At 39.3% G+C, this 22,402-nt stretch overlaps 1 protein-coding gene and 2 pseudogenes across 2 annotated transcripts; 1 reads left to right on the top strand and 2 right to left on the bottom strand.

Moving 5' to 3' along the window:
* Positions 1–1,075: 1,075 nt before the first annotated feature.
* Positions 1,076–2,020, bottom strand: LOC147342305 (olfactory receptor 8B3-like). The gene has a single exon (XM_086384330.1). The coding sequence runs from the start codon at positions 2,003–2,005 to the stop codon at positions 1,076–1,078; it is 930 nt and encodes a 309-aa protein (XP_086240456.1). The 5' UTR covers positions 2,006–2,020.
* Positions 2,021–7,036: 5,016 nt separating this feature from the next.
* Positions 7,037–11,179, top strand: LOC147342304 (cyclin-J pseudogene; annotated as a pseudogene). The gene has a single exon (XR_015157976.1). The product of XR_015157976.1 is annotated as a cyclin-J pseudogene (transcript).
* An 8,050-nt stretch (positions 11,180–19,229) lies between these two features.
* Positions 19,230–19,758, bottom strand: LOC147342303 (olfactory receptor 8B8-like; annotated as a pseudogene).
* Between the last annotated feature and the right edge of the window lie 2,644 nt (positions 19,759–22,402).

Here is a 22,402-nt window from a genome sequence, read left to right as displayed (position 1 = left end):
GACTCTTTTCTCACCCATGTCATATGCTCTTAATAAAAAAATCTCAAATTCAATTTTGTTAATTTTGCAAAAAAAAAAAAGCTCCCTATTTGAGTCAATCATCTTACCAATACACTAGTCCAAAAGGCCTTCTTTACCCACCCAAATAAACCCATGAAACTCTTTGCCTAAACAAACCAACAATAAAAAAGCAAGAAACAGCATGAGAGAAATTCATGTATTTCCCTGGAATGAACAAAAGTTAAGCTTCAAATTTAAAATGTCTTCTCATTAATGATCATACTGAAGCAAATAGAGTAGAATGAAGTGGATGTAAGCAGACTACAAAAGTAGCAGACTTGAAATCAGAAGGCTAACAGTTTAGTCTAGATTTTTCTTTATGAAGCTGTGACATTAAATCATTAACCATTCATTTCACCATCTATGAAATAAATATATTTATATGATCTGTCACTTGCTGGTTTCATTGAATTAAAGTAAAAAAAGAAAACACTTGCCCAAAGAAGCTTGATGTAAAATATTTAGAGATGCAAAATAAATTTATAGTCAATATCTTAATGAAGGCTTCAATCTCTGATATTTAAAGGTGACATACTCTTCCTAGTCAGATAATAGAAAAATGGGAGTAAAAACAGTAAAAAGCATCTGATACATGCTTCTAAAGCATGCGGAAGATATGCACAACTCCAATAAAATGATGCTACTTTAGCGATATCTAGCTGATTTCATCATTACTGTCTCATTATATCAAAGGTATCTCAAATTTGATCACTTGGAGACCATTTTTCTTCAGTAAAAATTAAAACTTTGAAATGAAGCTAGAAAATAACAGTTACATTTATAATTTAATACTATTAGCTAAAAGGAAAACCAGAGGAGATATTTCACAAATCATTTAAGGAAAAAAGAAGTCCAGACAGAAAAATTGGAAATACATTATTATGAGAAGGCTTAAATTTTCTTAGGCATGTTATTTTAAAAAATAGAAAAATAAGGCCATGACTAAAAATATTTAATTGAACACACAGAATCTCCTTGTCCTGTAACTATATGCACAGACAGATAATGTCTCTGATCAAAATTCTGCCACACATAGGGTTTTTCTCAAAGCAAGCTTAACATCTTTGTTCCTCAAGCTGTAAATTAAGGGATTCATCATGGGAATCACATTTGTGTAAAAGACAGAGGATATTTTCCCATCATCCGCAGACACAGAAGATGGTTTGAGATACACAAATGCACTTGATCCAAAGAACAGAGAAACAGCAATGATGTGGGAACTGCAGGTGCTGAAGGCTTTGGACCTGCCCTCTGTGGAGCTGATGTGGAGGATGTTGGAGAGGATGAGACCATAAGAGACAAAGATGGTGAGACTGGGCACAGTGATATTGATGCCTGACACAATGATAACTTCCAGCTCAATGATGTAGGTACTTGTGCAGGAGAGCTGGAGGAGAGGGTAGATGTCACACAAATAATGGTTGATGGTGTTTGCATCACAGAAGGTCAGTCTCAGCATACATCCCATGAGGGTTGTTGCCTCAAAAAATGCCATCAGGTAGGAACCAAGCATAAGGCTGGAACACACTTTAGGGGACATGGCAGTGTTATACAAGAGTGGGTTACAGATGGCCACATAGCGGTCATAGGCCATTGATGTCAGCACATAACTTTCAGAAATACCAAAAAAACACAAGAAGTAAAGCTGGGTCATGCACCCCATGTAGGAGATAATCTTCTTCTCTGATGTGATGTTAATCAGCATTTTAGGTGTAAACACAGAAGAATAACAGAGATCTATGAAGGACAAATTAAAAAGGAAAAAGTACATAGGTGTGTGCAGGTGTGAACTCGACCCAATTAGGATGATCAAGCTCAAATTTCCCATCACAGTGACCATATACATTACTAAAAACAGGAAAAACAGGGGGAGTTGAAAAACTGATTGGTCTGTTAATCCTGCTAAAATGAACTGAGTCATGAAAGAGTCATTCCCTGGAGCCATTCTTCTCTAAGGGGATCTGTGAAAACAAGGAGAAGGCTTACATAGAGGAAAAAGTATTTCTCACATCTCCTCACATAAGTGACATATGTACTAGGAATGACTGTGGGTAGCCCAAACTGAACTCGTAGAATTTACTTACCATTACCATGGAAATGAGTGACAAGAATTTCCTTTACAAAAAATGCTTTATAAACTAAGTAGCAAAAAGCATCAAAATTTAGCCTTTTACCCAAAAGGATATTGGAAAAGAAGTTTGAACCAGGAGAGAATTTTCATTCTCTCATCTCACCATTATTTCATTCACTTGGACCCTCTTCTTACTTCTCTTCTTTTGGCAGCAATCCCCAAAGCCTGGTTTTGTCTCTAGCGCAGATAGGAATTTACAGGGTAGGAACCAAGAATATTGCTTCTAATTAAAAAAAGAAACACAAGAGCAACCAAAGTCTAGGAAAGGTTAAGTTACGCCATATGTCACAGAGTAAAAGCTATAAAAGTAGAAGAAAGAGTGTTCTATCCATGGAGAGGGAACTTATTAAGAAACTGTATCACCTGTATCCTTTAATATTTCTGAACATTCCCCACTCTCCCTTCAAACAGTTTTCGCTGCAAGATTCAGTTGAATCTCAGGACTGCACAAATAGGAAATGAACTGTCATATCTGAGTCTCAATCGTGTCATATCTCAGTCTGCATCTTGGACAAAGAAAACATGAATGTAAATGTAATTCGGAAACTCACTCTTGTAAGCCAGAATATCCCAGGCCTTTCTTCTTAGTGATTTTACCCCATGGTCCTAGAATGGCAATTTCAGGTTCTCGGGCTTTGGTTTTATTTTTTCTAAGAAAATGTCACCTGTAAACAATTTCTGATATACCTTAGAAATCTTTCAGAATTATAGATCATAATTTTGATTATGATTTTTGTCCTATCCAGCAGCAGAAAACAATAAATGGACTCTAAAATCATTTTGGTGCATACTAAGTCACAGAGGATTTTAGTGTGCATGTAATGATACAACGCACTCAGTTATAGACATGGAAGCAGCTTGTTCAGTCTCTTCCCTAGGGAACAGTTTCTACATGTAATAGGGAACTAAGGGGTTTGTCTTTACAATCTGTCTTTAGTTCCTTATAGCTTCAATATTTTACACAATTTTATCCTTCACTATCAGGATAGTGCATCACCCAAGGAACAGCAAAATTAACAATTTCCCATCAACAAGACTACAGTACAGCAAGCCCTAGAATCTCTTTCACTGCATGGACACAGTGACTAAAAATAATTTATGTACAGATTCTCTCTGTAAGAAATCCAAAACTTAGTTAAAAGGATCCTGAACACAGTTCAATCATGATACTAGTTACATTGAAGCTGTTAAGAAAATTCAAGATACGTCTTCCATATACCTATGGAGGTCCAGAACCATGTGACTGGGACAAAATCGCCATTTCCCAGGTTCTCCCTGGGAAGAGAAAGAGATGCACAATACATCCAAAACTCCAACTTTTCTAGGGGCCATCCAGAAGACTGGCTTCTGTGTAGCCTGTGCCATAAAGCAGGACAGGCACAGGATATGGCATAATCTAGCTGCCTGAGATAAGAGAGAAGAGAGACAGCAGTTTATGCTAAAACTCTCTGTAGCCACCCACCTCACTTTGGTTTAACACAGCTAGAAGTAGAAAATACTTTCCCTACAGCTTCTCCTTATAAAGGAAAAGATGCACTGTGCAGCCATTAACGCAACTTACCTAGGGGCTGCCAAAGGAATTGACTTTAATCTCCCATGTTAAGAGTCTAATGGGATCCTGACATTCTCCTGACTCCTGGGAGCTACTAAAAACTAGGAAAGTGGATTGTACTATCACAAGATTGAGAGGTCTGCCTTTTCTAACCAGGCTTATTAATACGGTCAACTCCAATACAAGGCCAGTTCATGAGGATTAAAATAGTTTTCTATTTTTGTCTGCGTGCAGACATGAGTGCAGAAAGTCAAGGGAAAATAAAGAAAAGTTCAATTAAAAAAAGAAACATTCCAAGAAAATGAGCATACAAAGTGGACCTAAAAAAAAAAAGAAAGAAAGAAAGAAAGAAATGGAGATATATTACTTAAGTGACAGAGAATTCCTTTAACTGTCATAAAACAATACATGAACAAAGTGTGACTTTTTTCTTCAAAGAGTACCAAACAGAAGTCATGAAGCCAAAAACATGATAATTGAACTGAAAAATTCAGTAGAAGGTCAAAACCACAGACTAAACAGACAAAGCAAAGGATTATAGAATTTGGGAAAAAGGACAATTGAAACAATTCAGTAAATGGAGTGAATAGATAAAACAATGAAAAATAATGTCAAAAGTCTAAGATTTATGGAATGTATTATATTACATGATACATAGGCATTACAGGGATCACCAAAAGAGAAAAATGTGAGTAATAGTCTAAAAGATTTCCCAAAGAAAAACTAACTGAAAAAAATTCCCAAATCTGTGCAAGGAACTGGACATCTTGAAACAAGAAACAAAAATATTCCAAATAAGATGATCCCAAAGAAATCCACAAGGGACATTATAATTAAGTTATCAGAAGTCAAAGAAAGATTTTTTATTGAAGTATATTTGATTTAAAATACTATGTCAATTTTAGGTGTACAACATAGTGATTCAATATTTTTATAGCTTATAGTTCACTTAAAGCTATATAAAAATATTGGCTATATTCTTCATTGTATCCTTCTTCTTTATATATTTTATATATAGGTCTGTATATCTTAATGCCCTCCTCCTATATTTTCATTTACCCCTTCCCTCTCCTCATTGATACACACCAGTTTGGTCTCTATATCTGTGAGAATGCTTCTGTTCTGTTATATTCATTTTTTTTCTTGTATTTTTTAATATTACACATATGGCTAATAACATACCATACTGATCTTTGTGTTAGTTCCCTGAATATACTATTCTCTAGGACCAGATACACGGAGAAGGCAATGGCACCCCACTCCAGTACTCTCGCCTGGAAAATCCCATGGACGGAGGAGCCTGGTAGGCTGTAGTCCATGGGGTCGCTAAGAGTCAGACACGACTGAGCGACTTCACTTTCACTTTTCACTTTCACGCATTGGAGAAGGAAATGGCAACCCACTCCAGTGTTCTTGCCTGGAGAATCCCAGGGACAGGGGAGCCTGGTGGGCTGCCATCTATGGGATCGCACAGAGTGCGATCTGACACTACTGAAGTGACTTAGCAGTAGCAGTAGCAGGACCAGATACATGACTGCAAATGGCAAGATTTCATTCTTTTTCATGACAAATATAATATATATATATGTAATTGAGCAATTTACATTAAATGTAAATGTATAATTGAGCCATTAAAAGTTATGATGTATGAAAAAAAAGTTATGATGTATGTATATATATCCATGTGTGTATATATATATATATAATTAATCTGTTAATACACATTTAGGTGGCTTTCACATCTTTGCTATTGAAAATAATGCTGCTGTGAACACTGGTCACATGTATTTTTTCACATTACTGGTTTCATTTTCTTCAGATATATACTGATTGTTAGATCATAAGGCAGTTTTATTTTCAGTTTTGTGATGAACCTCTGTACCTTTTTCCAAGGGCTTCCCTGGTGGCTCAGAAGGTAAAGAATCTACCTATAATGCAGGAGACCTGGGTTCAATCCCTGGTTCAAGAATGTCCCCTGGAGAAGGGAATGGCTACCCACACCAGTATTCTTGCCTGGAGAATCCTAGAGACAGAGGAGCCTGGCTGGCTACAGTCTATAAGGTCACAAAAAGTCGGACACAACTGAAGCAACTTAGCACATAAGCATATTAGGTTCATATGCGTTTCTGAACATTATGTTCTCTTCTTGCATTGATCCTTTTAATGTCCTTCTTGTCTTTTACTATCGACTTTGTTGTAATGACTTGTTTGATATGGGTATTGAATTCCCCTATTTCTTTTTTTTTCCACTTGACTTGAATATCTTTTACTGTCCCTCATTTTAGTCTGGGTGTCTCTTTAGATCGGAAGTGAATCTCTTGTAGGCAAAGAAGGCTCTTTTTTTGTATCTTTGTTTTGTTTTATTTTAATCCATTTAGCCACACTATGCTTTCCTATTGGAGCATTTAGTCTATTGACACTCAAATATGTATCTACTTATTATCTTTTGTTATTTGTTTTCTGGATGTTTCTGAATGTCTTCTCTGTTCTTTTTCTATTTGTCTCTTCCATTTTGGTTTGATGATTTCTGTAGTGTTATGTTTGTGCTTCCTTCTCTCTAGTTTTTATATCTACTGAAGGTTGTTTATTATAATTACCACCAATTTCGTATACATTGACCTATATCTATAGCCACTCATTTTAAATTCTAGTAACTTAAGTTCAAACAAATTCTAGTATATTTACATTTTTACTAGCTTCCCCTAATTTTGTGATTTAGATGTTGTATTTTACATTTTCATGTCTATCCCATTTGTTGTAGTTATGACTGAATTTATAATTTTCACCTTTTTATGGAGGATGATATCTATCTACAATATTATATAAGTTTCAGGTGTACCACAGAGTGATTCAAATTTTAAAGATTATATATTTTTTTATATTTATTATACAACACTGGTTATACTCCCTGTGTATACAGGATATTCTTATAGCTTATTTAATTTATACATAGTAGCTATATCTCTTAGAGATAAGAAAGGCTTCTTCAGCGATCAACACAAAGAAATAGAGGAAAACAACAGAATGGGAAAGACTAGAGATCTCTTCAAGAAAATTAGAGATACCAAGGGAATATTTCATGCAAAGATGGGCTCAATAAAGGACAGAAATGGTATGGACCTAACAGAAGCAGAAGATATTAAGAAGAGGTGGCAAGAATACACAGAAGAACTGTAAAAAATGATCTTCACAACCAAGATAATCACGATGGTGTGATCACTCACCTAGAGCCACACATCCTGGAATGTGAAGTCAAGTAGGCCTTAGAAAGCATTACTATGGGGCAGCGGCGGGTCCGCATGTGCCCCCGCGCTGGCTTTGTACGCGGAGCCGCCTGCCGGTCCTTTAACAATGGGCGGCGCGAGCGCCCTGGCGCTGGGTCGGAGCTGAGGCCGGCGCTTTGCTGCCGACTGTCCGCAGCATGAGCGGGGTCGGCGTTCCCCGCATGTCGGCGGGGCTGGGCCTGTGAGGGCCGCGGTTCCGGACTGAAGTTGCCTCGTCTGGCCAGGCACGCCGCCGGGTCCCATGGAGCTGGAGGCGCAGTGGTGGCGGGGACAGCTGGCTGCCGACATCCATCAAGCTCTTCGGTACAAGGAGCTGAAGTTGCCTTCCTACAAAGGCCAGTCCCCTCAACTAAGTCTCAGAAGATATTTTGCTGACTTGATTGCCATTGTGAGCAATCGTTTCACACTCTGCCCTTCTGCCCGACATCTTGCTGTCTATTTGCTGGACCTGTTTATGGATCGTTATGACATCACTATCCAGCAGCTGCATTTAGTTGCACTTTCCTGTCTGCTTCTAGCAAGTAAATTTGAAGAAAAAGAAGATAGTGTGCCTAAGCTGGAGCAGCTCAACAGCCTGGGTTGTATGACTAATATGAATCTAGTATTAACAAAACAAAATTTGCTACATATGGAACTATTATTATTAGAAACCTTTCAGTGGAACCTTTGCCTTCCAACAGCTGCCCATTTCATTGAGTATTATCTCTCTGAAGCAGTACATGAAACAGATCTTCATGATGGCTGGCCAATGATTTGCTTGGAAAAAACTAAACTCTACATGGCCAAGTATGCAGATTACTTCCTGAAAGTATCCTTGCAAGCTGCAGCATGTGTGGCTTCTTCAAGGGTTATACTTCGTCTCTCTCCAACGTGGCCTACAAGATTGCATCGTCTTACTGCTTACTCCTGGGATTTCTTAGTGCAGTGCATTGAACGGCTATTGATCGATCATGATAATGATGTGAAAGAAGCAAACAAACAGAGAGGACAGGCAGGACCTCAGCCAGCACAGCTAAGTGTGTTCCAGGCAGCCTCCCAGCCCTCTAGGGCAGTTCACTTTCAGCAGCCTCGGTATCTCCATCAGACTCACCAGACCTCACTGCAGTATCGCCATCCTGTATCGGAACAACCAAGCTGTCAGCAGATTGTATCTACTACACACACCTCATCTTACACACTACCAACATGTCCTGCTGGCTTCCTGCTGGCTTCAGGGCCTTGGGCATGCGCCAGCTGGTGTTGGGATGTCACTGGCAATACCGGTAGAAGTTAAACCCTGTCTGAATGTTTCTTACAACCGGAGTTATCAGATAAATGAACATTACCCTTGCATTACTCAATGCTTTGAAAGGTGATTTTATGTGAAGGTAAGACCTGACCCAGACTGTTTATGACTTGAAGCTCTGGGGCAAGCTTTTTGTAAAACTTCTCTTCAAAAGGAAAGGGATCCAAATTTCATCAGCACTCTTCAGATACCAGCACCAGGAAGACTGATTATCCCTTCCAACACACCGTGAATATCTGGGAGGACTAAGGTAACACTGCAAACACTTTAACAGTGTATATGTCAAATCCTGTTAAAACAAATTTCTATATGACACATTTTAAAGCCCCAAGTGATGGTCCAAATATTTCAAAAATATTCAACCCAACAGAAAATTTGTACAGACTCCAAATTTGCTGTTTCAAGATTTGACCTGTGGTGGCTCTGGGCCTAATGTTGGCTTATATGTCAGAGATTAATGTTTATCTGTGGACTTGCCAAACATTCTTTTTATGAAGGAAAGTTACAGTATTAATTTTTGAAGAGATCCTTTTTTAAGTCTCCAGTTTTGATTTATATTTTTGATCTGCATCTGCAAATGAACTTCTGACTAAGTTTCAACTCATGAATTTCTTTGCTATACCAGTCAGTGTGGTTAAAAAAAAATTTTTTTTAGATATTCTAAATAACTCCTTATCACAGATAGTATAGGTATCTGGATTTATGCACTAAAATTAAGATTGGAGTAGATTTCTTAAAATCATGGTCATACGTTTTTCTTATTTTTCCCCTGTGGTCAACCTCAAGTCTTTAGAATTAAACACATTTAACTCAGGGAATTGTACTACTTGGAAACACTTAACTGTAATGCAACATGCTTTGGGAATGTTATAGTATGACTACCTTAATAACATAGGTTAGTAGACTCCTGCTAGAGTGTGTTTTCAAATGAGAACATAATTGTAGCTTAGAATGAATGAAGTGGTGGTTCCTGTCATTCATAATACACATACAAGTTTTGCATTTCTCAGTGCAATCAATGATTTATACTCAGATTTGATATTATTCTAAAAAAGTTTTTTCAAGGGAAGGTGTAATTGTAAAATGTCAGTACTAGAATAAAGTCCCGTAAGTTTGTTTTGAGGTGGAATGTGGCCAGGGTAGTTCTCAGGTTGTGCTAGAGCAGCACTTTGTTACATGGAAGACAGGTTTTATAAGCAGCCTTTGAATCCAGCTAGTCAAGTGTAACGGAGAAGGCAATGGCAACCCACTCCAGTGTTCTTGCCTGGAGAATCCCAGGGACGGGGGAGCCTGGTGGGCTGCCGTCTATGGGGTCGCAGACATGAATGAAGCGACTTAGCAGCAGCAGCAGTTAGGTGTAAGTAGGCAAAGGTGACTTTCATTGGACTGGCCCCAGAACTGCCCTGGGACATTTCACTATATTGGTAATGAGTGAAAACAGCAATAGGTCATTACAGCAAGGGCAATTTGGGGGTAAAGAGTTTGGAGGAAATAAACTGCAAAAAGTAAAAAGAAAAAAAAAAAAACATAGTAATAACTGAAACTATATACATTGTGCTCTTATCTGTGGGAGAAGAGATTTGGTGGAGGGAAGCTTTCTGATAGAAAAATTAGTAAAGTGTGTCATTTTGTTTGTGTGGTTTTTTTTTTAAAGATAGCACTTGAATAGAAGGGAAACTGCATGGCAGGTATGTGACTGCCGTAATATGCATTGAAGACAAGCTTATTATAAAGATGTTATGGGTATGCAGCAGGAGTCTCAATAATCAAGCCAATGGCTTTTGTTAGGAAGGGAAGGGACTCATCACAGCAATGGATTGATCCAGATGGCTCCAGTAGGTGGATGTGGGTGGGTGGGTTCTGTCAGTGTGAGTTCTTACAGAACATCCTTTCCTTAAATGAAAGGTAACTTTTATCATTAGAGTACATAGGGCATGACATGGATTTATTAGTCTGGTAGATAAAATGAAAAACTACTCAGGTAAGAACACTCGTGGCAGATTTTTCAAGCATGAAAATTGTTTTCTGAAAGTATCATCACTTTTCTCTTTACAGAAGGCTGCTTATTGGATTTTAGTAGTCCTTACCTCAAGAGAACTTGAATTATCTGGGGTAAAGTGGGTTCAAAAGAGAATATATCATTCACATTCAGAACCTAGCAACCTGGAGTCCAATTTTCAGTATTTTAACTACCTCAATAATACTATGAATGTAAGATATTGGGATAGAGATCCCAACTTGAAACAACAACTGGTGCCTATGGTAATTTAAATGTCTTGTCAAATGCTTTTACTGATTGGTTTAAATGTCATTCTTGTTATAGAAGAATATGCCTTTTTAAAAAGCCTGTAACACTTTCCCAGTTTATATTTTAAAAAGCTAAAGAACACTGGACTAATTTGGGTTGCGGGGGGGAGAGTAAAATAAATAATTGGTTACTATTGCTGCATACTCAGGGTAGGGTGGGATGGGGTGGTTGGAGAAACCAGTACTATTTTTAAAACATTAGGTTTCAGTATAAATACAACTCACAACTGCTAGCTTTGGGGGGCTATGGGTGGGGGGCGTTGTGTGGGTTTTGTTTTGTTTAATTTATTAATTAGTCTTTAAAGCAGGTTTTTTGTTTTTTGAGATTACCGGACCATCATTAAATGTGTACTGTGAAGAAATTAATGATATGTATAAGGGGCTTTACCAAAGTCCACTAAATAAACACTACTCAAATATAGACTGCAAACCAAAATGTATCTGTTATGACATTAATTGCAAATATCAAGTATGGTGCTAAAGTCCACACCAATGGAATTAGATGAGTGCTATGCACTTAATTTTAAAATAAAACTAGTTTTCGTTAAAAAAAAAAAAAAGTATTACTATGAACAAAGCTAGTGGAAATGATAGAATTCCAGTTGAGCTATTTCAAATCCTAAGAGTTGATGCTGTGAAAGTGCTGCACTCAATATGCCAGCAAATTTGGAAAACTCAGCAGTGGCCACAGGCCTGGAAAAGGTCAGTTTTCATTCCAGTCCCAAAGAAAGGCAATGCCAAAGAATGCTCAAACTACCACACAATTGCACTCATCTCACACGCTAGTAAAGTAATGCTCAAAATTCTCCAAGCCAGGCTTTAGCAATATGTGAGTGAACTTCCAGATGTTCAAGCTGGTTTTAGAAAAGGCAGAGGAACCAGAGATCCAATTGCCAACATCTGCTGGATCGTTGAAAAAGCAAGAGAGTTCCAGAAAAACATCTATTTCTGCTTTATTGACTATGCCAAAGCCTTTGACTGTGTGGATCACAACAAACTGTGGAAAATTCTTCAAGAGATGGGAATACCAGACCACCTGACCTGCCCCTTGAGAAACCTATATGCAGGTCAGGAAGCAACAGTTAGAACTGGACATGGAACAACAGACTGGTTCCAAATAGGAAAAGGAGTATGTCAAGGCTGTATATTGTCACCCTGCTTATTTAACTTATATGCAGAGTACATCATGAGAAATGCTGGGCTGGAATAGGCACAAGCTGGAATCAAGATTTTGGGGAAAATATCAATCACCTCAGATATGCAGATGATACCACCCTTATGGCAGAAAGTGAAGAGGAACTCAAAAGCCTCTTGATGAAAGTGAAAGAGGAGAGTGGAAAAGTTGTCTTAAAGCTTAACATTCAGAAAACGAAGATCATGGCATCTGGTCCCATCACTTCATGGCAAATAGATAGGGAAACAGTGGAAACAGTGTCAGACTTTATTTTTCTGGGCTCCAAAATCACTGCAGATGGTGATTGCAGACATGAAATTAAAAAATGCTTGCTCCTTGGCAGGAAAGTTATGACCAACCTAGATAGCATATTCAAAAGCAGAGACATTACTTTGCCAACAAAGGTCCGTAGAGTCAAGGCTATGGTTTTTCCTGTGGTCATGTATGGATGTGAGAGTGGGACTGTGAAGAAAGCTGAGCACCGAAGAATTGATGCTTTGAACTGTGGTGTTGGAGAAGACTCTTGAGAGTCCCTTGGACTGCAAGGAGATCCAACCAGTCCATCCTAAAGGAGATCAGTCCTGGATGTTCATCCGAAGGACTGATGCTGAAGCTGAAATTCCAATACTTTGGCCACCTCATGCAAAGAGTTGACTCATTGGAAAAGACCCTGATGCTGGGAGGGATTGGGGCAGGAGAAGAAGGGGACGACAGAGGATGAGATGGCTGGATGGCATCACGGATCAATGGACATGAGTTTGGGTAAACTCCGGGAGTTGGTGATGGACAGAGAGGCCTGGCGTGCTGCATTTCATGGGGTCGCAAAGAGTCAGACACGACTGAGCGACTGAACTGAACTATATCTTAGTCCCCTACCCTTTTCTTGCCCCTCCCTCTTCTAATTCCTCATTGATAACCATTAGTTTGTTTGCTATATCTGTGAGTCTGATTCATTTTTATATTTACTAGTTTGTTGGGGTTTTTTTAGATTCAAATATATGATATTATATAGTGTCTGTGTTTCTCAGTGACTTATTTCATTTAGTATTATATCCTCCAAGTCCATTCATTTTTTGCTACTGGCAAAACTTCATTCTTTTTAACAGCTGAGCAGTATTCTATTGTGTGTATTTACCATCTTTATTGATTTGGTCCTTCATGGACATTTAGTTTCTTCCATATCTTGGCATGACTTTACAATTTTCATTTTTAACCACTATATTAGTTTAAAGTGGTTGATCCACACCCTTTACTATATACTTGCCTTTACCAATAGAATTTTCCCTTCCTCTAGTTTCTTATTATTCTTGTAGTCTTTTTCAATAATGAAGACTTTTTAACATTTCTTCTGTAGTTGGCTTAGTATTGGTGAACCCTTTTAGTGTTTGCTGTTGGAGATGCTCTTTTTTTACTTCAATTCTGAATGATATTCTTGGCTTGGAAGAGTATCCTAGGCTGCAGGGTTTTTTGGTTTGTTTTTTTTTGTTTTTCCCTTCAGCACTTTAAATATTGTGCTACTCCCTTCTGCCCTGCAGAAGCCCTTCAGAAAAATCAACTTATAATAGATTTATGTGGGTTACCTCAAATGAGATTCTTTGTTTTCCTATTGCTGACTTTAAAATTCTATTTTGATCTTTAACTTTTGCCATTTTAATTATGATATGCCATAGTGCATTTCACTTTGGGTTTATCTTGTTTGAGACTCTCCGTAATTCCCAAACCTGGATAGCTGTTTCCTTCAAGTGTTTAACCAAAATTTCATTAAATATATTTTTTACATTTTCTCTCTTTTCCTGCTGCTTCCACTAGAACATGAATGTTAATAAGCTTGATGTTTTCACAGAGGTCCATTAAACTACTCATATTTTTTAAATTTGTTGTTCTTTTTTGCTATTCTTATTGCGTGATTTCCATTATTCTGTCATCTATATCACTTAAGCATTCTTCTTTATCACTAAAATGCTGCTAATTCCTGCTAGTGTATTTTTCACTACAGTTATTGTATACTTGAGCTATAACAGTTTTTTCCCAGTTCCTTGTTAAAATACTCATGCTGTTCATCTATTATTTCCCCTGGTTTCATTAGCATTCTTACTACTATTGCTTTGAATTCTTTATCAGGTAAATTAGTTATCTACTTTTCATTAGGGTTTTAATCAGGATTTTACTTGTTCTCATTCTTTAGTCTGAAACAAATTCTTATAACTTCTGATTTTTCTTAACTTTTTCTGTCTCTCTTACATTAGGTAAAGCAATTACATATTCCAGTCTTGAAAGTGGTTTCTTGTATGGCAGTGTCCCTATGGAGTCTATGTATGTCCAATGGCTTTGGTGGGAGAACTGGATCTGAAGTGAGCATGGACCGTGTCTTCACCTGGGGTGTGATTGCAGCCACTGCATTGGTGGGATATAGGGCTGGAGTTCGTGGGACCAGAGCCAGAGCCAGGTGTGAGCAAGGGCTTCCCTGTTCTCAGTGGCTTTCACCACCTTATCAGGGGTAGGCGTGTGTCCTGAGGAGCTGGAATAAGACCCTTGAGAAAGTGGATTTCTCCTGTATGTGATGGCAATTTCTGAATTATTCTAGGCCATGATCAAGGTATCAGAGCTTGGGGTTGCACTTCTCAGCTGGTTTTGCTTTTTCTGTAATGTGCTAAAGGCTTCCTTGGTGGCTCAGTGGTAAAAAAAAAAATCTACCAGGGGCAGGAGACCCAGCTTTGACTGCTGGGTCAGGAAGGTCCTCTAAAGCTGGAAATGGCAACCTGCTCCAGTACTCTTGCCTGGGAAATCCCATGAACAGAGGAGCCTTGTGGGCTGTAGTCCATGGGGTCACAAAAGAGTCAGACACAACTTAACAACTAAACATCAACAACCTCACCTCAATTAGTGGCTGGGTAGTGGTGAGGGGTTGATGCCACAGCACAGAGCTGACCCTGCCCCTCCCAAAATTGACAAGGATGTGCACTCTGGTGATAGTGTTCTCTTCCCTGGACCCAACTTCACTCCTCATGGAGTGACTGCAGAGACAAATGAGTTGACAATGGCTCAGTTGCAGGTTCAGGGTCCAAGTCACCTCTCATCCCTCCAAGTGTACACACTTTTGTTAGCAATGGAATCCATCCTCCCCTTTAGTGGGAAGCACCCACAGGAGCATCAGAGGTTGGGGCAGGAGCTCAGTTAGAACTGGGTAGAGGGGATGCTGGGGTGGCCCTTGCCAGCTGGATGGAATCCCAGGCAGTTTTCAATCTGCTGCCTCCCTGCTGTGATTGGGAGTGAGCAGGTCTGGTCTCAGTTACTTGCAGCATTCAGGTAAATCTCCACTGGTTTTCAAGCCAGAAAGGGGGCTTATTTCCTGTTGTTAAACCCCAGGGCTGGTGTGCCTAAAATCTGGCCCCAAATCCTTGCTCCTGCAGGAGGATTCCCCAGCCTGTGATATCCCCTTCTTCTTCTCTATCTCAGGTGAGAAGTAAAGGTCCCAACCATATCGCTTGTCTCCCCTTCCTGGCAGACTCATATGGATTATTCTTCACAACCTTGGTTGTAGAACAGCTGTTCTGCTCTTGCCCACATGGATTTCAGCAAAAGTTTCTCTATATATAGTGGTAATGTGATGTGTTCCCGAGGATGGGTGAGCTTAGCATTCTACCAACCTGCCATCTAGAACTCCCTTCTCATTTTTGCAGTTTAGATTGTTATAGGCCATCTCTGTGCAGAGGATCAGGTTTAGGTAAAAACATTAAATTCTTTTCTGGTCTTTCTGAGTCTGTATCATTCCAGGTACATATATGGAGATCTTCTTATTATCTCTGTATATGCTTCTTACTTTTTTTTTTTCTATTATTATCATATCTTTTTTTTAATTTTATTTTATTTTTAAACTTTACAATATTGTATTAGTTTTGCCAAATATCGAAATGAATCCGCCACAGGTATACCTGTGTTCCCCATCCTGAACCCTCCTCCCTCCTCCCTCCCCATACCCTCCCTCTGGGTCATCCCAGCACACCAGCCCCAAGCATCCAGTATCGTGCATCAAACCTGGACTGGTGACTCGTTTCATATATGATATTATACATGTTTCAATGCCATTCTCCCAAATCTCCCCACCCTCTCCCTCTCCCACAGAGTCCATAAGACTGATCTATACATCAGTGTCTCTTTTGCTGTCTCATACATAGGGTTATTGTTACCATCTTTCTAAATTCCATATATATGCATTAGTATACTGTATTGGCCAGAAGGGAAAGAGACATGTGTACCCCAATGTTCATCGCAGCACTGTTTATAATAGCCAAGACATGGAAGCAACCTAGATGCCCATCAGCAGATGAATGGATAAGAAAGCTGTGGTACATATACACAATGGAGTATTACTCAGCCATTAAAAAGAATACATTTGAATCAGTTCTAATGAGATGGATGAAACTGGAACCTATTATACAGAGTGAAGTATGCTTCTTACTTTACAAAAGTCCTAGTCTTTAATGTCTGGCTCCAAGAAGAAAAACAGGATGGGCAGGGAAAGGGTACAGGCCTTTAAATTCCCTGGAAGTCACTTCAGCTGGATCAGGAGAGGATTATAGCCAGAGTCGGGAGATGCACCAACAGTGGCTGCTCCCCCTGTGTCTGCAGGTCTGGTTCAGAAGCAACAATCAGTAATCAGAGCACAGACACTGGATATTGGAGGGGAAAGGTCCTACTATCTGACCTTCAGTTCCATAAGCTTTGTTGAAGCCTCTCCCGGACATGTGCATGTCTGACATCCATGGAAAATATTTACATTAACCCTTGACACATCATACTGAGGCTTTTATAGGTTGAATTTTTGCCTTTAAAAAATTAAAAATGCAACACCTTTTCTAGTATACACAGTGCAAAAATATGTGTATCCACCAAGTACTTCTTTCAAGATGTCATTATACTGCCAGTTGCACTTTGAAGTTGAGTAATTTAAAATCTGTATGGAAGTAGCACATGAAGCTCCACACACAAAAAAAAAACTGTCAAAAATCAAATAACTTAAGCTGATAGCTTATTCAGAGAAACACTGTGAGCTCAATAATATTTCTAGGGCCTTATTGAAAGGAGAGAAGAGTCATAGGTAGGGGCTTTGAAATCCATCAATTTAATCTCTAAATTCCTACTTCCTAACTTGAATTTCAAATGCTCTTAACTATTTTATCACCTGTAGCTGCCCTCTTTCTCCCTGGTTCCAAATGTGGCCACAGCTTTTTCACCATCATTTCCCAATGCCCTACTACCTTACAGTCATGTACATTATAACTTTATCAAAGGTTTATATACTGTGAAATACATATACAATCCAGCATCGAAGAATACAATATCAGAATAAAATCTGTTTCCTAAGCCTTATGACCACTTCCCACATAGCGACTTCTTATTTCCTGGCCATGTGTCTTATAGAGGTCCGTCTTCATGACGTGATTCTGGACTCCTTTCTTTACCACATCCTGTTCTCTTAAAAAAAAAAATTCAAACACCTGAAATTCAATTTTCTTAATTTTAGACACACACAAAACGCCCTCTTATTTGAGTCCATCATTTCATCAATGTGAGTGCTAAGTCATTTAGTTGCATCTGACTTTGTGACCCTATGGACTGTAGCCTTCCAGGCTCCTCTGTCCATGGGATTCTCCAGGTAAGAACACTGAAGTGGGAGTGCCGTGCCCTCCTCCAGGGAATCATCCAGACCCAGAGATCAAACTCACATCTCTTATGTCTCCTGCATTGGCAGGCAGTTTCCTCATCATAGCGCCACCTGGGAAGCCCCATCTCACCAAAATACTAGTCCAAAAACCTTCCTTTTCCACCCAAAGAAAACCGTGAAACGCTTTGCCTAAATAAGCAAACAAACAACAAAAAAGCAGCATGCACCATGAGAGAAATTCATACATCCCCTGGAATAAATAACAGGTAAGCTTCAAGTTAAAAATATCTTCTCATTAATGATCATACTGAAACAAATAGAATAGAATGAAGTAGATGTAAGTAGACTACACAAGTAGCAGACTGGAAATTAGAAGGCTAACTGTTTAGTCTAGATTTTTTTCTTTTTTTTTAATTAATTAATTAATTAATTTTTTTTTTTTTACAATATTGTATTGGTTTTGCCAAACATCAACATGCATCCCCCACGGGTGTACACATGTTCCCCATCCTGAACCCCCCTCCCACCTCCCCCCCATACCATACCTCTGGGTCATCCCAGTGCACCAGCCCCAAGCTTCCTGTATCCTGCATCGAACCTGGACTGGTGATTCGTTTCTTATATGATATTATACATGTTTTAATGCCATTCTCCCAAATCATCCCACCCTCTCCCTCTCCCACAGAGTCCAAAAGACTGTTCTATACATCTGTGTCTCTTTTGCTATCTCGCATACAGGGTTGTAGTTACCATCTTTCTAAATTCCATATATATGCGTTAGTATACAGTATTGGTGTTTTTCTTTCTGGCTTACTTCACTCTGTATAATAGGCTCCAGTTTCATCCATCTCATTAGAACTGATTCAAATGTATTCTTTTTAATGGCTGAGTAATACCCCATTGTGTATATGTACCACAGCTTTCTTATCCATTCATTTGCTGATGGACATCTAGGTTGCTTCCATGTCCTGGCTATTATAAACAGTGCTGCGATGAACATATGGGTACACGTGTCTCTTTTAATTCTGGTTTCCTCGGTGTGTATGCCCAGCAGTGGGACGGCTTTATGAACCTGTGACGTTTAATCGTTAGCCACTCAGAGCTTCATTTTAGTTTCGATGAAAAAAATATATTTAGATGATCTGTCATTTGCTGAGTTCATTGTACAAAGGTAAAGAGTACACTCCAACCCAAAGAAGTTTGATGTAAAATACTTACCAGATACAAAATAAATTACAGTCAAAGCCTTTATGGAAACCTAAATCTCTGACATTTAAAGGAGACATACTCTTCCAGGTCAGAAAATGGAAAGATGGGTGTAGAAACAGAATATCTGATGCATGCTCCTAACAGCAGGTGGCAGATAAGCACAACTCCAGTGAAACAATGTTACTTTAGTCTTATCTGGCTGATTTTCATCATTGGTCTGTCATTATATCAGAGGTGTCTCAAATTTGATCACTTGGGGACCATTTTCCTTTTCAGTAAAAACTGAAAGTGTGAAATTACAATAAAAATAACAGAGATACTACATTTTTAATTTAAAATTACTGGTAAGAAGGAAAACTGCAGCAGATCTCATGCAAATGATTAGGGGAAAAGAAGCAACAGACAGAAAAACCAGAAATAAATTATTGAGGGAAAGCTCAAATATTCTTTAATTCATGTTTTTTAAAAAAGAGAGAAATAAGATTCTAACTATAAATATTTAAATAAACACACAGAATCTCCTTGTCCTATAACTACATGCACAGACAGATAATGTTTCTGATCAAAACTTCACCATCCTCAGGGTTTCTCTCAGAGCAAGTTTAACATCTTTGTTCCTCAAGCTGTAAATTAAGGGGTTCACCATGGGAACCACACTGGTGTAAAAGACAGAAGAGACTTTTCCCTTATTCACGGGCATAGAAGATGGTTTGAGTACACAAATGCACTTGATCCAAAGAACAAAGAAACAGCAAAGATGTGGGAACCGCGGGTGCTGAAGGCTTTAGACCTGCCTTCTGTGGACTTGATGTGAGGGATATTGGAGAGAATGAGGCCATAAGAAACAGGATGGTGAGACTGCACACAATGATATTGATTCCTGACACGATGACAATTTCCAGCTCAAGGATGCAGGTACTTGTGCAGGAGAGATGGAGCAGAGGGCAGGTGTCATACAAATAATCGTTGATGGTGTTTGCATCACAGAAGGTCAGACTCAGCACGTATCCAGTGTGAACCATGGCACCAGAAAATGCCATCAAGTAGGAACCAAGCATAAGGCTGGAACACACTTTAGGGGACATGGCAATGTTTACAACAGTAGGTTACAGGTGGCCACATGGTCATCATAGGCCATTGATGTCAGCACATAGCATTCAGAAATACCAAAAAGTGAAGAAATAAAGCTGGGCCATGCATCCCATGTAGGAGATAATCTTCTTTGATATGATGTTGATCAGCATTTTAGGTGTAAAAACAGAATAATAACAGATCTATGAAGGACAAATTAAAGAGGAAAAAGAGCATAGAGATGTGCAGGTGTGAACTCAGCCCAATTAGGATGATCAAGCTCAAATTTCCCATCACAGTGACCATATATGCTATGCTAAGTCACTTCAGCCGTGTCCAACTCTGTGCGACCCCATAGACGGCAGCCCACCAGGCTCCCCCGTCCCTGGGATTCTCCAGGCAAGAACACTGGAGTGGGTTCCCATTTCCTTCTCCAATACATGAAAATGAAAAGTGAAAAGTGAAAGTGAAGTCGGTCAGTCGTGTCCGACTTTTAGCGACCCCATGGATTGCAGCCTAACAGGCTCCTCCGTCTATGGGATTTTCCAAGCAAGAGTAGTGGAGTGGGGTGCCATATACATTACCAGGAACAGGAAAAACAGGGGGAGCTGAAGAACGGATTGGTCTGTTAATCCCACTAAAATGAACTGAATCATGAAAGTCATTCCCTGGAGCCATTCTTCTCTAAAGGGATCTGTGAAAACAGGGGAGAAGTCTTACATAGAGAAAAAAGAGTATTTCTCACATCTCCTCACATAAAGTGATGTATGCGCTGGGATGGCCCAAACGGAACCCGTAGAATTTACTTACCATTACTATGGAAATGAGTGGCATAAATTTCCCTTGTAAACGCTTTACAAACTAAGTAGCAAAAAGCATCAAAATTTAGCCTTTTATACAAAAAGATAATGATGACTCAGGGATAAAGAATCCGCCTGCAATGCAGGAGACACAGGGGAGGCAGGTTTGATCCATGGGTTGGGAAGATCCCTTGGAGAAGGGAATGGCAACCCACTCCAGTATTCTTGCCTGTGGAAAATCCTATGGACAGAAGAGTCTGGTGGGCTACTGTCCATAGGGCTGCAAAGAGTCAAAAACGACTGAGCAACTGAACAACAAAGGAAAACAAGTGTGAACCAGGACACAGTTTCCTTCTGTCATCTCACCATTATTTCATTCACTTGGACCCTCTCCTCACCTCTCCTCCTCTTTTGGCAGCAACCCCAAAAGCCTGGTTTTTGCCTCTAGTGTACATGAGACTATACAGGGTAGGAATCAAGAATATTGCTTCCAATTAATTTTTTTTAAAAAGACAAGAGGAACTAAAGTCTAGGAGAGCTTAAGCTATTCCATATCAGTTCAGTCTCTCAGTCATGTCTGACTCTTTGTGACCCCATGGACTGCAGCACACCAGGCTTCCCTGTCCATCACCAACTCCCAGAATTTACTCAAACTCATGCCCATCGAGTTGGTGATGCCATCCAGCCATCTCATCCTCTGTCCTCCCCTTCTAGTCCCACCTTCAATCTTCACCAGCATCAGGGTCTTTTCCAATAAGTCAGTTCTTCTCATCAGGTGTTCAAAGTATTGAAGTTTCAGCTTCAACCTCAGTCCTTCCATATATCACAGAGTAAAGGCTTAAAAGTAGAAGAAAGAGAGTTCCATCCATGTAGAGGGAACTTACTAAGAAACTGCATCTCTTGTGTCTGTAAATGATTCTAAACGTTCCCTGCTCTTCCCTCAAAAAGATTTCTCTGCAAGATTCAGTTGAATCTCTGGACTGCACAAATAAGAACTGAACTGTCATATCTTAGGTTTTCAGTATCCATCTCAAACAAGGAAAAGACAAATATAAATGGAATTTGGAAACTTACCCTCTTAAGGCAGAATATCCCAGGGCTTTCTTCTTATTTTTATTCAATGGTCCTGGAAGGGCAATTTCAGATTCTGAGGATTTGGTTCATTGATTCAAAAAAAATGCCATCTGTGACTAATTTTTTATGTGCCCTAGAATTCTTTCAGAATTAGAGATCATAATTTGATTATGATTTTCAGTCCTATCAAGCAGCAAAAAATAAATAAATGGTCACTATTATTATCACTTTGGCCACATAGGAAGTTAGTTCAGCTCAGTTCAGTCATTCAGTTGTGTCTGACTCCTTGTGACCCCATGGACAACAGCACGCCAGGCTTTCCTGTCCATCACCAACTCCCAGAGCTTACTCAAACTTACGTCCAACAAATTGGTGATGCCATCCAACCAGCTCAACCTCTGTTGTCCCCTTCTCCTCCCATCTTCAATCTTCCCCAGCATCACGGTCTTTGCCAATGAGTCAGCTCTTCACATCAGGTGGCCAAAGTATTGGAGTTTCAGCTTCAGCATCAGTCCTTCCAATTAATATTCAGGACTGATTTCCTTTAGGATGGACTGGTTGGATCTCCTTGCAGTCCAAGGGACTCTCAAGAGTCTTCTCCAACACCACAGTTCAAAAGCATCAATTCTTTGGCACTCAGCTTTCTTTAGAGTCCAGCTCTCATGTCCATACATGACTACAGAAAAAACCATAGATTTGACTTGATGGACCTCTGTGCACAAAGTATTGTCTTTGCTATTCAATATGCTGTCTAGTTTGGTCATAGCTTTTCCTCTCAGAAGCAAGCGTC

The sequence above is a fragment of the Bos grunniens genome, chromosome 29 (assembly GCF_055505025.1).
Source record: "Bos grunniens cultivar Pamir isolate PY7600 chromosome 29, Bosgru_T2T1.0, whole genome shotgun sequence".
Taxonomy (NCBI): domain Eukaryota; kingdom Metazoa; phylum Chordata; class Mammalia; order Artiodactyla; family Bovidae; genus Bos; species Bos grunniens.
This window is presented reverse-complemented; position numbering and strand designations above follow the sequence as displayed.

Excerpts from the sequence above, each read along its gene's own strand:
- LOC147342305 (XM_086384330.1), bottom strand. The coding sequence starts at position 2,005 with ATGGCTCCAGGGAATGACTCTTTCATGACTCAGTTCATTTTAGCAGGA.